Below are 15276 nucleotides of genomic sequence, written 5' to 3' on the forward strand. Positions count from 1 at the left end.
CAATGACCCATTATCATAATAATAATAATAATAATAATTATTATTATTATTATTATTATTGTTTCGTCAAAAATCTGCTAGAGAGAAACAAAGAAAACTACAACATGTTTATAATAGTGAATACTAGTTATAGTTAATACTAGTTTTTTTGCCCTCGCGTTGCTGCGGAAAAAATTATTATATTATAAAGAAAATCATGAGTTTTTACATTACAGCATTAATTTATATATACATGCATATACACATATATATATATATATATATGTATTTGTTTAAAGGTCTACTATAAAGGTCTAGTAAAAATATTTGTACATTACATTTTTGACTTTTCTTTTTTTGATGGTTCTTTGGAGCTGTAGCTGTAAAATAGGAATTTTTGAAAATATTAGTATAATAATTAGGAAAATTAAAATAAAGAATTTAGAAATAGTGATATTACCTGATTTTTAGTCATTTTCTAGATGGCTGTCATCTGTTTGTCTTCTCAATTGCTTGGATACTTTTGATGATTTTAATAACATCTGTTATTCAGTCAATAAAAAGTATTATTAATATGTTGATATGTTAATAATAATTTTGATGTACTAATATGTTGGTTTATTTTAGGCAATAAAGAAATTACCAATATTATATATCCTGTCCTGTTCTACATTTTTGACAAATGATATTTGAATCTCGTGCCCGTATCGATTTTTGTATTGCTTCGTGTTGTAGATAGGAAAGATTAAAAAGTTAGTTATATTACAATGTTCAGTACTGTATCAAATAGTATGTAATTTAGTATTTATAAAAATTGTTACTTCTTTGTCAATTAAGATGCAATCATGATTTATTAAACGTCTTGTAGTAAGGTTGACATCTACAAAATGCTAGTACCATGCAGCTGCTTCAAAGCCAACGTGATGCTCCTTGGTCAGATGAAATTATATACAAATAAAGAAACAAACATAAAGCTTTGTCTAATTGTGGCTCAAATATTGAGAAGAAAAACGGTTTTTTATATATAAAGCTAATCAAAGAAACGATTAGGAAAAATATATTTAAGTTCAAAACGTTTTTTATATACAAACAAAAAAATGAACACCAAAACAGGGGAGGTGATACTGTTGCTGTATTGGAAATCAAATTTGTAAAATGATAAAAGAAATAATATGGAAGAATTTAGTAAATAGAAATAGATAAAATTTAAATCATGTGAAAATGGTCTTAAATTTTTCGGGGGTAAAAAAGGAGAACAAAAGAAAAAGAAAAAGAGAAAGATTTAAACTATTTTAGTCAAAAGAAAAGAAAAATTGGAAATTCAAATAAGATAGATTTGTTCACAGTAATTTTTGAACACATTAGATGAAATTGAATAGGCCAAAACTGATCATCATCATTGCCACATACTATAGAAGAGGAAGAAGAAGAAAAAGAAAAAAAGGAAAAACATTTAAATCATTTTACTCAATATGAGTAAGGGGCATTTCTTGTCAACAAATTTTGGACCCACTATAGAGAGGTCAAAAGATCAAATTTAATTGTAAGTATCATTGTCATATACAAAACCAAGTAAGGGTTAAATATATTAAGCAAAAATGTGTACAGATATATGCGTATGTGATAATGAAGAAAATATGGGCAAGAGTTAGTGAAAGTACCTGTAACGAATATTGCCTGAAATAGTGAGTATGAGCCAATGAAACAGAAATCAGGTAGAGCTAGTTTAAAAGAATGAGTAGTAAATATGCCAAGATGAAACTAAAAAGCCAAAAAGCAAAAAAATGTTAGAGCAAGTAAAAAGGGAGAAGAAAGATGATATGAAGACAGTTTCCTAACTCAAATAATAAGAATAGAACAATAAAGAATCAAAACTAAGATAAAATCTTGACACCAACAGGAAAAAAGGACCAATACACCAAACTAAGTTAAAGTCATCAAAAAATTAGGATTAAATAAGTGGTACTGAAATCAACCTGGAAACTAAATTCAGTTGGTGGATTTAGCTTTAGATGGAGCAACGTTCACTTAAACAACCAAGAATGCCTTTCTCTTTCTAAGTTGGACAGGTTTCAATTCTCGGCTTTAGAGGGAATAGGAAGAGGAAGTGAGATAAACCCAAACACAGTTGTTTTGGGATTGTTTATATAAAGTTCAAGATGTCAAAATCCATCCCAATAATAATTACGATGTAAAGAAAAGAGAATAAAAGAAAAAAGTAGACATAGATTAACAAATAGTGAATGGCTATAGGCAAAGGTTATAAGTAATACCTGGAGCACTATAAACACTGCCTTAAATATGAAATAGCAACCAGTCAAAAACCAGCAAAGAAAGTGAGTAAATACAAAGGCCGGAAGTTGGAGTGGTAAATGAGTAGGATTAAAGCAGAGTAATAAATGATCGAAGATGAAATGCAAAGGATTAAAAGCCAAGCACAAGGGAGAAGAACAGGAATAGAAAGAGCAATCAATGATTGAGAATGTAGCAGAGTAGTAAATAACGTGAGATGAAATATGAAGGAGACAAAGCAAAGTCACGGGAGAGCAAGGGACAAATAGATAACAAAATGTTGATATAGCAGTAGCATTTATAAAGAGTAAATGAGGGAAAAAATTTCAACAGTACATGATTTATAAGAGGACACGTAGTAAAACAAAGTTGGTCTGTAAGAATTAAAAAAGTAAGAGGACGTTTAGTTGAAGTATTCAAATCATATGATTCAACATACGGTATACTAAGCAAAAACTAAATAATAGATAAATAATAATGAGTTTAGGAAACACAAAAAAGGGAAAAAAAGGAAAAAAAACAAAAAACAAAAAGGAAAAGCTTTCAATTTTTTTTTTTTTTCAGATTTTTCACAAATTTCAGGAATTAACTAACGATAAAAAAAAAAAAAGAAACAGTTCATTTAATGCTTCTGCAATAATATGGGTACAGATCATCAAGTTAAGTAGTTAATGTGTCTGCAATAATATGAGTACAGATCATCAATTTAGACAGTCAAATCAGCAATCTACATATCACAGATCAACAAATTAATGAATCTAGAGCAAAAGAATCTATGTTTAAGGTACAGATCATCAACCTAAGTAAATGCGTCTGCAACAATTTGGGTACAAATCATCAACCTAGGTAGCCAAATCAGCAGTCTAGATATCACAGATCAACAAATTAATCAATCCAAAATAAAAAAATCGATACTTATCTGTATATCAGGTGAAGTCAGCAACAAAGAATATCAAAAGACGCTCATAGAACCTTCTTTTTGCACAAATTTATCTCCTGAAATAGATCAATGACAAAAGTGAATAGCAAACAAAAAGAAAGGAAAAACCACCAAAATAAAAGCAAAAAAAAAATATATACCTCTTGAAGCATGGCAATGACAAAAGAAACCAGCCATTGAAACAAAAACCAAAAAAAGAAAAAAAAAATGAAAAGAAAAAAACATAATATTGAGTCGACCAAAAATAGAGGGAAAAAGTAAATTAAATGAGCAAATCAAACCAACAAAGGCAAAACCCAACCAAAAAATGGAAAAAAAAAAAGAGAAAAAGGCAGAAATGAGCAGAACATGGACTCGAGAAAAAAATAAAGGGAAAACTCGACAAAAAAATAAAGGGGAAACCAAACTAAATGAGCATATCAGACCAAGAAAGAAACATGCAAGAAAAATTTTTACCCAACCAAAAAAAGGAAAAAAAAAAAGAGAAAAAGGCAGAAATGAGTAGAACATGGACTCGACAAAAAAATAAAGGGGAAACCAAACTAAATGAGCAAATCAGACCAAGAAAGAAACATGCAAGAAAAAATTTCAAAAAACCTGCAGCAAAACGAAGTAAAAAAGCATCCAAAAATCAGGCGAAAACAGCAAAACGAAGCAAAAAACCATCCAAAAATCAAGCCAAAATCCCGCAAGAAAAAAATCAAAGAACCCACAACAAATATCACATAAACCATGGATGTTCACTCGTGGCCAAATGGAATCAAAGAAACCAAATCAAGAGAGAAGCAATTGGGGCGGAAAAAAAAAATGAAGAAGACACAAAGATGAGGAAACGATAGAAGGCTCCAGAAGACAACGATTGAAGGCTCCAGAAGACACAGGCTTAGTTTGGTAGGGATTTTGGGAAGCTAAAATCACTTTTTTCTAAAAGCTCTTTCTCAGCTGAAATTAGAAGCAGCTGTGTTGGTGCTTCTGATTTCAGATTATACGGGAATCTGAAACCCTCATTAATGAAATTTTAGTTATTCCCAAAATAACCTAAACCTATCATTCTGAACTCCTTCGTTCTCTCACAGCCTCAGCCCTCTCCTGGAACTCTCAGCCTCAGCCTCCTCTCGTGTTCTCTGACCTTAGCCTCTCTCAGCCTCAGCCTCCGCTCTCTCAGTCAAAGCTCTCTCCCTCCGTTTATCTTTTTTCTCTCTCTCGGACTCCCTCTCTCCGTTTATCTCCTGCGATTGTCGGCGGCGGAGTCCCCAAAATCTCTGTTCTCTCGGTGTTGGTGGTTTTGCTCGTGTTAGGGTTTCCAGATTTTGTCGCCAGCTGAGATCGGATCTGATTGGAGCTCACAATCTCTGCATCTGTAAGTACTCGATTGAGCTTTTTTTTTATGTCGATTTGGTGTATGGCTTGATGAAATTTGGGTTTTGAATGTCGATTTGGGTTTCCAGATTTTGTACAAATTTTTTTTTCTCTGCTCTGTAAACCGTAAACCCTTTGTTTATCCTCTAAATGTGGAATTGGTCACGGATTTTTTTTTTCTCTGAATGTCGATTTGGGCTTACTTTGGTAGAGATTTTTGGAGGCCAAAATCGATTTTTTAAAGTACATTTGCTAGACAAATCTAGATAAAAATGAGATGGTGGAAGAACATGGATGTATCCTTGAAGCTCGTTGAAGAAGATAATTAATTATCTGATTGTGGTTTCTTATCTGGGTATGAGTTTGCTTCTAGTTTACCATGAGTATATATGTTAAGACATTAAGAAATAAAAAAGAAAAAAAACGAAAGAGAGAAGAACATGACCTAATACATTAATAATCCTTAATTCTTGAAAACAAAAAAAAGAAAGGAAAATATATCCTTGAGAGAAGAAAGCATCAAGTATGATATGTAAAAATAAAATGACAGCCTTTTGCAATCACTTTTCCAAGGCTTTTTAGTCTTAAAAAGGATAGGGAGGTGAAAATAAAAGAGGTTTTTGTCTGTAGGTGATAATTCTGTTGTAACTCTATACTGGTGGACAATTTTTTCGGTTTTGGGAGGGAGAGAAAAACCAAGACAATTTGGAGAGCTTTGATTCTAGCTATTTTATATGGCATCTGGATCGAGAGAAATCATAGAATCTTTAATGATAAAGAGATGTCTTTTGAAGATCTTTTTGATAGGAAGTTGACAAAGCTCAGGTTAATAGGAAGTTGATTATTTGCAGGCTATGTGTTTGAATGTTTGGCTATGTTAATTATTTGCAGCTTCAACAATTTGATCTTTTGCCATTTTTTACCATTCTATTGCAATTTCGGTATAATTCTCTTTGGTGTTTTCTCTTTTTTTTTTTTTTGCCTTTAAATAAAATGTCTTTTGACTTTTATACAAGATTTACTTTCTTAAGATGCCCCTTTATTATTCTTATTTGGTTTTGTTGTAGAGGTTGGAAACCAAGTATCAATCGAATCCTGAACAATTCAACCAGTTGTATAGTTTGGTGAGTGTTGAGGTTGAAGCTAAAACAGCAAAAGGATCATCCAGCTGCACCAATGGTCTTCTTTGGTTGACGAGGTAAAGGTTTCATTTCGACATTCATGTGCAAAGCTCGATAGTTACATTAGCTATATGCAACTTAATGATACAAGTGATGAAAAAGGGTTGTGAGACTGCTGACTATATTGTTATTTTTGGACGGCTAGACATTGTTATAGTAAATTATTGCTTTTGGTCTTCCCAAAAACTGCAGGGCTTTCTTCATTGAAAAGTGGATTCTGCACCAGTAGGAAAGCTAGAATTCTGTGTAATTTATTATTCTAGAAGTTATTTAGATTCTTTAGTTGGAGAGAAATGGGAAACTTAAAATTAGAATATTGTTGGAGGATGAATTTTTTTTGGCCTATAAAGGCTTCTACAATTGCTTTGAAGATATTTCTTTTCATTTACTTTTGAAGAGGTTTAAGAGATGATTTGTTATTCATAAGATTTTTTTTTTTTCGTTTTAGTGCTTTCCGTTTTTCTTTAAATGTCGTGGGAAGAAATGGTTAAATTTGTTATCCTCCATTCATCTTACTTTTTTGTATACCACTTTGGTTTCTATTATTGTGATTAATAGATCACCAAATACGCAGTTTTTGTATCTCATCTTACAAATGTTCAGGGTAATGGATTTCCTAGTGGCATTGTTTCGCAACTTACTGGAGCATCCAGATTGGCCGATGTCACAGGCTTTTACATATTCCTTTGGCAAGACCCTGAAGAAATGAATATTTTGCATTTTATCTGTAGTCGGCTTTGCAGTTTCACAGCTCCACAATCCCGGTTCTTTTTTATCTAAAAGAAGCTTCTCAATAGAATGAATTCAATAAGAATGGAATATGCCCTATGGTTGATCGAAGGACAATCTTTTTGAAAGGGAAGGGAGCATTGAGTCGTTTACATCATCTTCTGTAGAATTCTCAACTGGATATTCAATACTAATGTTAGACCTTAAATAAGGTGTAAAATAAATAGTGATGCTATTAGGCAGCTTTTGGTTTGGTTTCAGGCATGAGCATCCTATTATTCCAGGAGTGGGCTTTCCCCATTTCATTCTCTGTGTTGCTTGCTACCGTGAAAAAGGGTAAACATGTTTTGTAATTTTGAATGAATTATTTACTTCATATAAGATGTTTGTTATATGATTTTTATCTACCTTACAGTCTGATTTTTTTTCCTACTCACGGACAAATGTGAAAGAGGTTGCATATATTCATTCATTCAGTTACCCGTTTTCTTTTCAGTTGGTTTTTTATTCTTGTGAGCCTTTATACTTTGGTCTCTATAGATGGAACGGAATGGCATACTTTTTTAGGAAAAGGCGATGGGGGCCAATTGATATTTTTGAGAAGACAAAGTTCTATGCATTGCTATGGGCTGTTTCAGGGTTCCCGTTTACTTTGGTCATTTTGAATTGGAAAGATGTAATAGGGAATTGATTGGAGATACCAATTATGTGTTTATCTTGCTCGTTTTGTATGTTAGTCAGTTTTTCACACCTGGCCATTTTTGTTTCTTTTTGGTTTGAGGATACCTTTGTCCTCTGCCCTTGTTATTGAATTTTATCAATAAAGTTTTTATTATAAAAAAAATAAGCACGTAAAAAAAATAGCAAAATGTGCCATAAAACAATACTTCATATATTTATTTCTTTTTACTTAAACAATCCAATGCAGGTAAATAAATAAATGGCATAGCTTCGCTTCATTAATAATCCTATTATACCAATGGTATTTTGATTAGGAAATGATAATCCTAATTGAAGCTAGGCGGCTCCACCTAGCCCGATCCGAGGGCCTCACCCATCAACGTGTGAATTTGTTCATTTACGTAAGTGTATCTGTATGTATATGAATATGTTTGAAATGTTCTTTATTTGTAGTCCTATAATTAACTATCATTTGGTTTAGCTCGTTTCTTGGCATGAAATTTCTCAACAAATTTATCATATTTTCTTACAAATTTTTGAGAAGAACCCCACCAAAATTGATAATTATGGTATTTTGTTGCGTTATCAAGACTGCAACTGTCTCTGCCAAGCTTTGCAAGAGAGAGAGCACAAAACAATTCCACAACTTGAAGACTACAACTGTCCCTGAGTAATTGTCACTAATGTTTCTTTTAGTTGTAATTATATTGTGAATGAAGAAATTAAAAAAAAAGAGAATTAATTATCATAAATTTATTGTTAAAAAATTCAAAATCATAACATTATGTGTTTTTAAAGTTAAACAAGTATTTTTAAATACCAAAAATAATTATATATATTTAAGTTTCATATCATGTCTATTTTGGTCATTTTACATACCCACAGCAATTCCACCTCAAAATTTACCAAACGCTATTATACTGATTTTGAAACCAGCACAGCTACTATAATTACAGTTTACCAAACACTCAGCTACTTCTTAGAACAGCTGCTTCTTCCTTCAGCACAGCTAAAAGCACTTTTTTTAAAATCTACAGTACTACCAAACTAAGCCACAAAGACCAAGAGAGAGAGAGAAGGCAGAAAAAATCAACATTAAAAATGCAATGGCAAAAATGCCCCTCTAACTAAGCCAAACAATGAGGAAAAATCAAGGGCAAAAATGTAAAATAACATAACAGGACACAATGGGCATTAAAAAAATTAAGCATCAGAAAGGAGGGGCAAAACCGGGAATTCACTGTTCATTTACTGTACAATGAATCCTGCCTCTCCTTTAGTATATATTAATAATATGTATATAGGAAGGGCAAGGTCACGCAATAACTATTATAATGAGTCTGATGTTTAATGCTACGAAATCACGGATTAATTATATAAATATATTAGTTTTTGCTATTTGTAAGATATTTTAAATGTTTTGCTTATATTTTAACTTGATTAGCAAAGACTTGAGAGAGAAAATTGGGATCTGGAAGAGTGGGAAAGCGGAGAAAGGTTTCGATTGTAGGTGTTTGATCATCTCATTTTGGCACGTGTCCCTTTAATTTAGGTTCGTCGTAGGAAACCTGAAACGTGTCTGTCTCTTTCTAGATTCCAATATTTGGTTAAAAGTTGGATCCACTTTTGTTGACTTTTCTTCCTTCTAGCTCAAATGCATCGCTGGGGCTTCTCAAATAGGTTCCTACTTTTCGACTCCTATTTGTACAAAACTATGGGTGGATTTCTCATAGATGTTTGGTAAATCACAATTATTTCTTTAATAGCCTTTATTTTTTAATTTCATGTTAATACAGTGTTTATAGACAAAATCACAGATTTTTCTCTCTTTTTCTTTTTCTGGAGAATTCTAGGAAAAATGTTTATTAAGCAGTTAAATTCTTAAAAAAAAAAAAGAAAAAAAAAAAAAAGATTCAACATAGGAGGCCTCGAATTATACAAAATTCATGAAAGAGCATTTAGTAATTGCAACGTGACCTAATATTGTCTCGCCGCCTACCTCAAAAGCTAATAATTTTACAATTAAAACAAACAATAACCGCCTTTACCATTGAAATTCCTTGGACTTCAAAAATTCTACTTACACAAACAACAAATAAACAACTTAAAGGTTGATAGTCACACCTCTTGCACCAGTAATATAAGGAGAAGGCGCAACTTCTTCACCGTACGTTGGCATATTCCAGCTATTATGCCTCGTCGGGTCGTACTTTTCGCCGTCTCCCCACAGCGCATAGGCCTCTTCTCCGTGGACGGCGTCATCTCCGATCATCAACTGATTGTCCGGCATCCTCAGCGGAATGAATAGCCTTATAAAAAGAAGTATGATTGTTGTGGACACTATGTTCCACCCGATGACAAACGTGGCGGCCGCCATTTGTTTCAAGAACTGGACTCTGCCTGTTCCACCGTAGAATGCTCCTCTCGAATCGGATCTAGGTAGTATGAGCCGACAAAGCTCTGGCTCCGCAAACAGACCCGTCATAAGGCCTCCCAATAGTCCGGCCACCGCGTGTGTGTGGAATACTCCGAGGGTGTCATCCACCTACAAGAGAAGAGAACATTCATTCAAACATTGTTTTTAGGCACTACGTAAGTATATACACAAGGAATATGAGAGTTTCTTTTGCTATGAAATCTTTTGGATCTTATGACATTAAGAGCTAATTTGTCAATTCATTATTAAAATTTCAGGAAAAATAATAATGAAATTGGTATATTCAAAAATGATTTTCGGACCACAAATTGGAATGATATCCACTTGTTTTCGCTAATTTCAAGATCAACCATTTGTTTCTGGCATCCAATTTAATAATTCAAGTTGGTTATGGCAACTTTCTTTCACCCAGAATATAGTATTTTTATTTAGGAGAGTCCTGTTACATGGTAAGAAAAAATATATCTTGACATAGTTTGTAATTTTTATCAAAACCCGTCAAACCACTATACTTTTCTTATTCTACATAATGTAACGTGAAGATTAAAAACCATGTCCCACCAAATTCTCCTTTATTTAACTTAACTTTGTTTCTTTTAATTTGCTATTTCATGTCATTCTAGAAACTAGTATTGCGGGTGGGTCACAAAAAAAGAAGAAATTTAAGTAATGAAGACTTTTTAAGATATATGAATTCAACGAATAATCATACATTTGAAGAAAGCAAGTTTATTATGGTCAATTCAGCTTGTACTTAACGAAAAGATAAATAGGATAAGAAAGAATATGAATTCTGTCACTAGCGCATTGAGTCATTGTTGAAAATGATAGTTGCTTTTTTTTATTTTTTTAAAAAAAATTTAAATGCCGACTCTGGGGAAGAATTTGAATCCTTTTAAATTTAATGGAAAAGAGACAAACGACAAAAAAAAAAAAAAAATTGGCATGTGTGAGACAGAGGGAGATGACGAAGAGAAAATTGTTATATTGAGTCATTGTTGAAAATGATAGTTGCTTTTTTTTATTTTTTTAAAAAAAATTTAAATGCCGACTCTGGGGAAGAATTTGAATCCTTTTAAATTTAATGGAAAAGAGACAAACGACAAAAAAAAAAAAAAATTGGCATGTGTGAGACAGAGGGAGATGACGAAGAGAAAATTGTTATATTTATCTTACAAGTCTCAATTTTTACTGTTTATTTTTTATTAATATTTTTTAATTAATATAATTATTTAATTAAAAAAATATTAATAAAAAATAAAAAGTAAAAATTTAGGCTCATATATTTTAAAAATTATTTGTCTCCTTTCAGTGCGGAACCAAGAACTAAGATTTAAAAGAGTAATCTAATCTATTAAAAAATAAAAAATAAAATAAAATTCATAGCAATTGAATTACAAACAAATTTGCCTCTGTTTGTTTTAACAATTAGAACTGTTGTTTAGGATTCAAACTTTAATTCAAGATTTAAACTGGTATTTAGGAGAAGAAAATTCAAGAACAATTCAAACAAGTAACAATAGTTCGAGGACAACTCAAATTGTTGATTTTAGAATTCATCTCCCCCTAAATTCTAACAATTAGAATTGTTGTCAATAGTCTAACAATTTTAGATTATACTTTTTCTCTCTCTTCAATTTCAATCTTAAAAATGTAATAACTTCTTTTTCCTTTTAATTCCGATTGAGATGATTTTTTTAATGTGTTCATAATGAAGAGAGGAACAAATCATCACCCATATTGTAAATTTTTTAATGTCATTTATAATGAGGTTCTATAAGATTTGTTGCAAAACTCTAATGACAGTTTTCAATACTTTATCCAAGCACAGTTTGAATTTTATTCTTAATTTAAATTACAATTTATTTGCATATCCAAATAACATTTCAAATCACAACAGTTTAGATTCTACAATTTTAATAAAAAAATTTAAATCTTCACAGTTTGAGTTATTGAATCAAACAAGCCATTATTATCGAATATAGCAGATCATTTGTATTAATTAATATCGTGAAGATTTGGTCGGACTTAGGTCGCCGTGAAATCTTCTTTCTTGTTCCCACCGTACAAAATTTTAGTTCCATGTTGTTTGAATTGTGATTCATGTTCTCCAATAGAAAAATCAATTGTGATAAGGACGACATGCTCAAGATAATGCTATCAATTGTTTAGGGCACAAAAAGAAGGGGGGAAATTGAAAAGTTGAAAAAAAGGTGTTCAAAATCGAAGCTAGCCTACAAGAAAGTTATTTTTGTTAGCAAATTATGGATTATGGATTTTTTTTTACGCAATTCCATAAAGTAGCTACTTTATTCACATGGTTTACATGGTTTTTTATGCAATTGTTGAAATATTTACTAATAAATAAAAATCTGTAGCTTCATTTCTAGGTTAACCCATGTGAATAAATTACTACTAATAATAAGTAAACTTCAAAAATTATCCAAAAAAATAAAATAAAATAAAAGTAAACTTCAAAAACCAAACTGGAAAAAGACTTTCAAAATCAAGCTTTCAATCACCTTATCTATCTTCTCTAGACTTCACAGAAAGACAAAAGTAGTGGGAAAAACCAACAAGCAAGTAGGACAGCCTACAAATTCTTATCAATTGTCTACTGCACAACTATATATATATATATATATGTATAGCATATCGTACATAAACACATGAATATGAAAGGAAGAAGCAAAAGTAGTCGAAATAAAAAGTAATTATTTATGAGGAGTGTGAAAACTAACCAACCTTTTGAAATAGACTAGACTTTTTGTGAAGCACCATCATTGACACCCACGGAATGCTACCAGAAAGTATTCCATACACTATAGCCGCCCACGATTGCACCAATCCTTCAATAATTAATTAATTGTTACCAAACCAAAAATGCAATTTAGTCAATTTTAAAAATACTACAATTAATTTTTAAAAACAGAAGACTTTTACCGGTAAGACTTCCCTAAGAGACAGTTTTTAATGGTTGATTCTTACTTAAATCATATCAGATTAAAAAAATAAATTGAACAGATTATTTATGATACAGATCTAACAGTTAAAAATAAAAAATTATTAAATAGTTAATTTTTTTTAGTTCTCCCAGAAAAACTCTGTAAAAAAACTATAATTTTCGTTTCAAAGGAAGATAATTGTTTTGCTAGAAATAATACCTGCCCCGGGTGTGATGCATGCTAGTCCGGTCATCATTCCCTGGACGGCTCCGATCACCGACGGTTTCCCAAAGAATATGACATCGAGAGTAGTCCACATGAGGAGGCTAGTGGCAGCGCAGATGTTGGTGTTCAACACCGCAATTGAGGAGTCAATGTTGGCAGCATATGGCGCCCCCCCGTTAAAACCTGACCACCCCATCCACAGCAGCCCGGCGCCCGCCAGCATGAGCAGCACGTTGTTTGGAGGGAATCTTTCCCTGTCGCTCTTCAGCCGTGGACCTACCTGTGACCCAAAGTCAAAAGCACCAATCAATATCACAACTCGTGACAAGTGATAGGGATTTAGTCTAATGGATTCCGTGGTAGAGTACCACTCGTCTTCTTAATTGGATGGCCATATTTGCTGGCATTAGAAAAACGCATTAAAAACACCCAGTACTATTTCTTCCAAAAAAAAAAAACGCCTACTACAATTGCTTTTTATTTTTCGTAATGACAAATTTTAGGCCCTTTTGTTTTCTTAGAAAACTGAAAATAGGTACTGAATTGACCAAGTTAATTATATTTTTTTAATAGAATAAGTATATATACACCTCATACCAAAAGACATGATGATACTTTAATACATGATGAAATTCAGCATATATAAAATTTGTTCGTTTTAAAAAAAATTGTTTTTTTTTTAAATTTATTTCAATGAAGAGAACCAACTTATTTTTCAGTTTAATGGAGCAAACGAGTAATTTTCCTAAAGGAAACAATTTAAAAAATATCTATGTAGCAATTAGCAAATAATGTTAAGCTGTAATGGAGGTAATTAGTTGTTAATAATCATCTATCTCCGGCCGGTAACAAATTAAACTAATTTATTGGCAGCACAAAAAAAAAAAAAAAAGAATAAGTAATTTGTGAAGAGAATCTGATGTACCCAATAAGCAGCTGTGAAACCGGAGATTCCAGAAGAGAGATGAATAACATATCCGCCGGAGTAGTCAATAACTCCCCAGTGGTAAAGAAACCCTCCACCCCACAAACTGAAAGCTCCAACCGTATAAGAAAACAGCAACCAAAGAGGGACAAAAGCCATCCAAGCCTTGATGCTCATCCTCCCAAGAACCGACCCGGCTAGTAAAATCACCGTGATCGCCGCAAAAGTGAACTGGAAGTAGACCAGCGTCGCCATCGGGTAAAACGGCACGGTCTCCCTCTCGATGGAGCCGTCGTCGTTTCGACGGATGCTCTCGGGGATTTTGGCCCGGTTGATGAGGAACTTCTGGCCAAGGGACACGGCGCCTTTGCCCCAGAATGGGAGGAGCTCGTCGCCGAACGCCATTCGGTATCCGATGAGAACCCAGCAGATGAGCACGGCGGCGAAGGCATAGAGAGCCATGAAGGCCGAATTGACCGCCCACTTCTTTTTCACTATGCTGGCGTAGAGGATCACCAGGCCCGGCATGCTTTGTATCCCCACCAGCACCGACGCCGTCATCTGCCACGCGTTGTCGCCTTTGTTTAGCCATGAGGGTACAGCAGGCGTCACCGTCGCATAGGCCTCTGGGAGCGCCATACTGGCCTAAAACACGATGCGGCGGTGTCACGATGCGGCGGTGTCGCTTCAGTTTGACTAATTGAGTAGATAAAGTTTTGCGTTTATAATTTTGTAAAGTGAGGAATATGGATGGATTCAAAAGGAAAATATTTATGTGACGATCTCTCTCTATATGAAAGTATTGGTATAAGGGAAGTTTCCCATGGGAATTCGATTATATTTCACATTTGAAGATAAGAAAGTACATATTTTGTAAGATAAAATATTGACTTTTGAAAATGTGAAGGCAACGAGGGCTTTGACGGTGCTTAATTGTAGAGTCTTATTTATTTATTATTTCAAGTTGAGCAACATTGGTTTGTTAAACATCTTTGTCATGGTGAAAATGTGGAGAAGTTTCAGTGGTTGGTAGACGAGTAGCCATCTCTCGTAGTCGCAAGGAACATTCGTCATTTGGAATCACGGGTATAATAATAGTCTGCTTATGGTGTTTGGTGTATTGCCTTTACTTTGACTAAATAAGGTTCTTTTCGTCTTTAAGGAAAGGAAATTGCAGGATTTCTTTAACGAAGTATTGAAAAAATATATTTTGTATTAATGGAATAATGGAATTTTCTTAGCGGATTTTCTCTGGAAGTCTCGATGAAAAAATAGACCATGGCCTTCGATTCTTTCAGCTGGAAGAAAAATTTATCAAAGTTTGGACAAGCAGACATTTATGGGGTTCTTCTTTTCCTTTTGGTTTTGGATACCACATATGTTTCTACAGTAAGCCCGTTACTACATACCACATATGTTTTGAGATGTTAGATTTGATTAAAATCATATAAAAAATGAGAAATATGAAAAGAAATACAAAACTGATTCGTACAAATTTAGCGGTATCATTAGTGTATTTTTTTTTTTTTTTACCTTCCTATGATTTTACGAGTACATAGTATTCAATCTCTCAATATTCAAGT

At 32.9% G+C, this 15276-nt stretch overlaps 1 protein-coding gene and 2 long non-coding RNA genes across 4 annotated transcripts; 1 reads left to right on the forward strand and 2 right to left on the reverse strand.

Moving 5' to 3' along the window:
* Positions 1-278: 278 nt before the first annotated feature.
* On the reverse strand, positions 279-2532 carry LOC21412012. 2 transcript variants are annotated; one of them, XR_002901894.1, is made up of 4 exons: positions 1956-2532; positions 1641-1656; positions 440-521; positions 279-359 (listed from the first exon to the last, which is right to left on the reverse strand). It is a non-coding gene; the product is annotated as an uncharacterized LOC21412012 (long non-coding RNA). The 2 variants fall into 2 exon arrangements; XR_002901893.1 differs by having other exon boundaries at positions 1641-1740.
* A 1889-nt stretch (positions 2533-4421) lies between these two features.
* Positions 4422-6430, forward strand: LOC112090906. Its single transcript, XR_002901895.1, has 3 exons — positions 4422-4571; positions 5638-5768; positions 6355-6430. It is a non-coding gene; the product is annotated as an uncharacterized LOC112090906 (long non-coding RNA).
* Positions 6431-9059: 2629 nt separating this feature from the next.
* Positions 9060-14612, reverse strand: LOC21395275 (ammonium transporter 2). Its single transcript, XM_010094508.2, has 4 exons — positions 13694-14612; positions 12763-13048; positions 12344-12447; positions 9060-9706 (listed from the first exon to the last, which is right to left on the reverse strand). The coding sequence occupies exons 1-4, from the start codon at positions 14330-14332 to the stop codon at positions 9266-9268; spliced, it is 1470 nt and encodes a 489-aa protein (XP_010092810.1). The 5' UTR covers positions 14333-14612; the 3' UTR covers positions 9060-9265.
* Between the last annotated feature and the right edge of the window lie 664 nt (positions 14613-15276).

The sequence above is a fragment of the Morus notabilis genome, unplaced genomic scaffold, assembly GCF_000414095.1.
Source record: "Morus notabilis unplaced genomic scaffold, ASM41409v2 Scaffold490, whole genome shotgun sequence".
Classification (NCBI taxonomy): domain Eukaryota; kingdom Viridiplantae; phylum Streptophyta; class Magnoliopsida; order Rosales; family Moraceae; genus Morus; species Morus notabilis.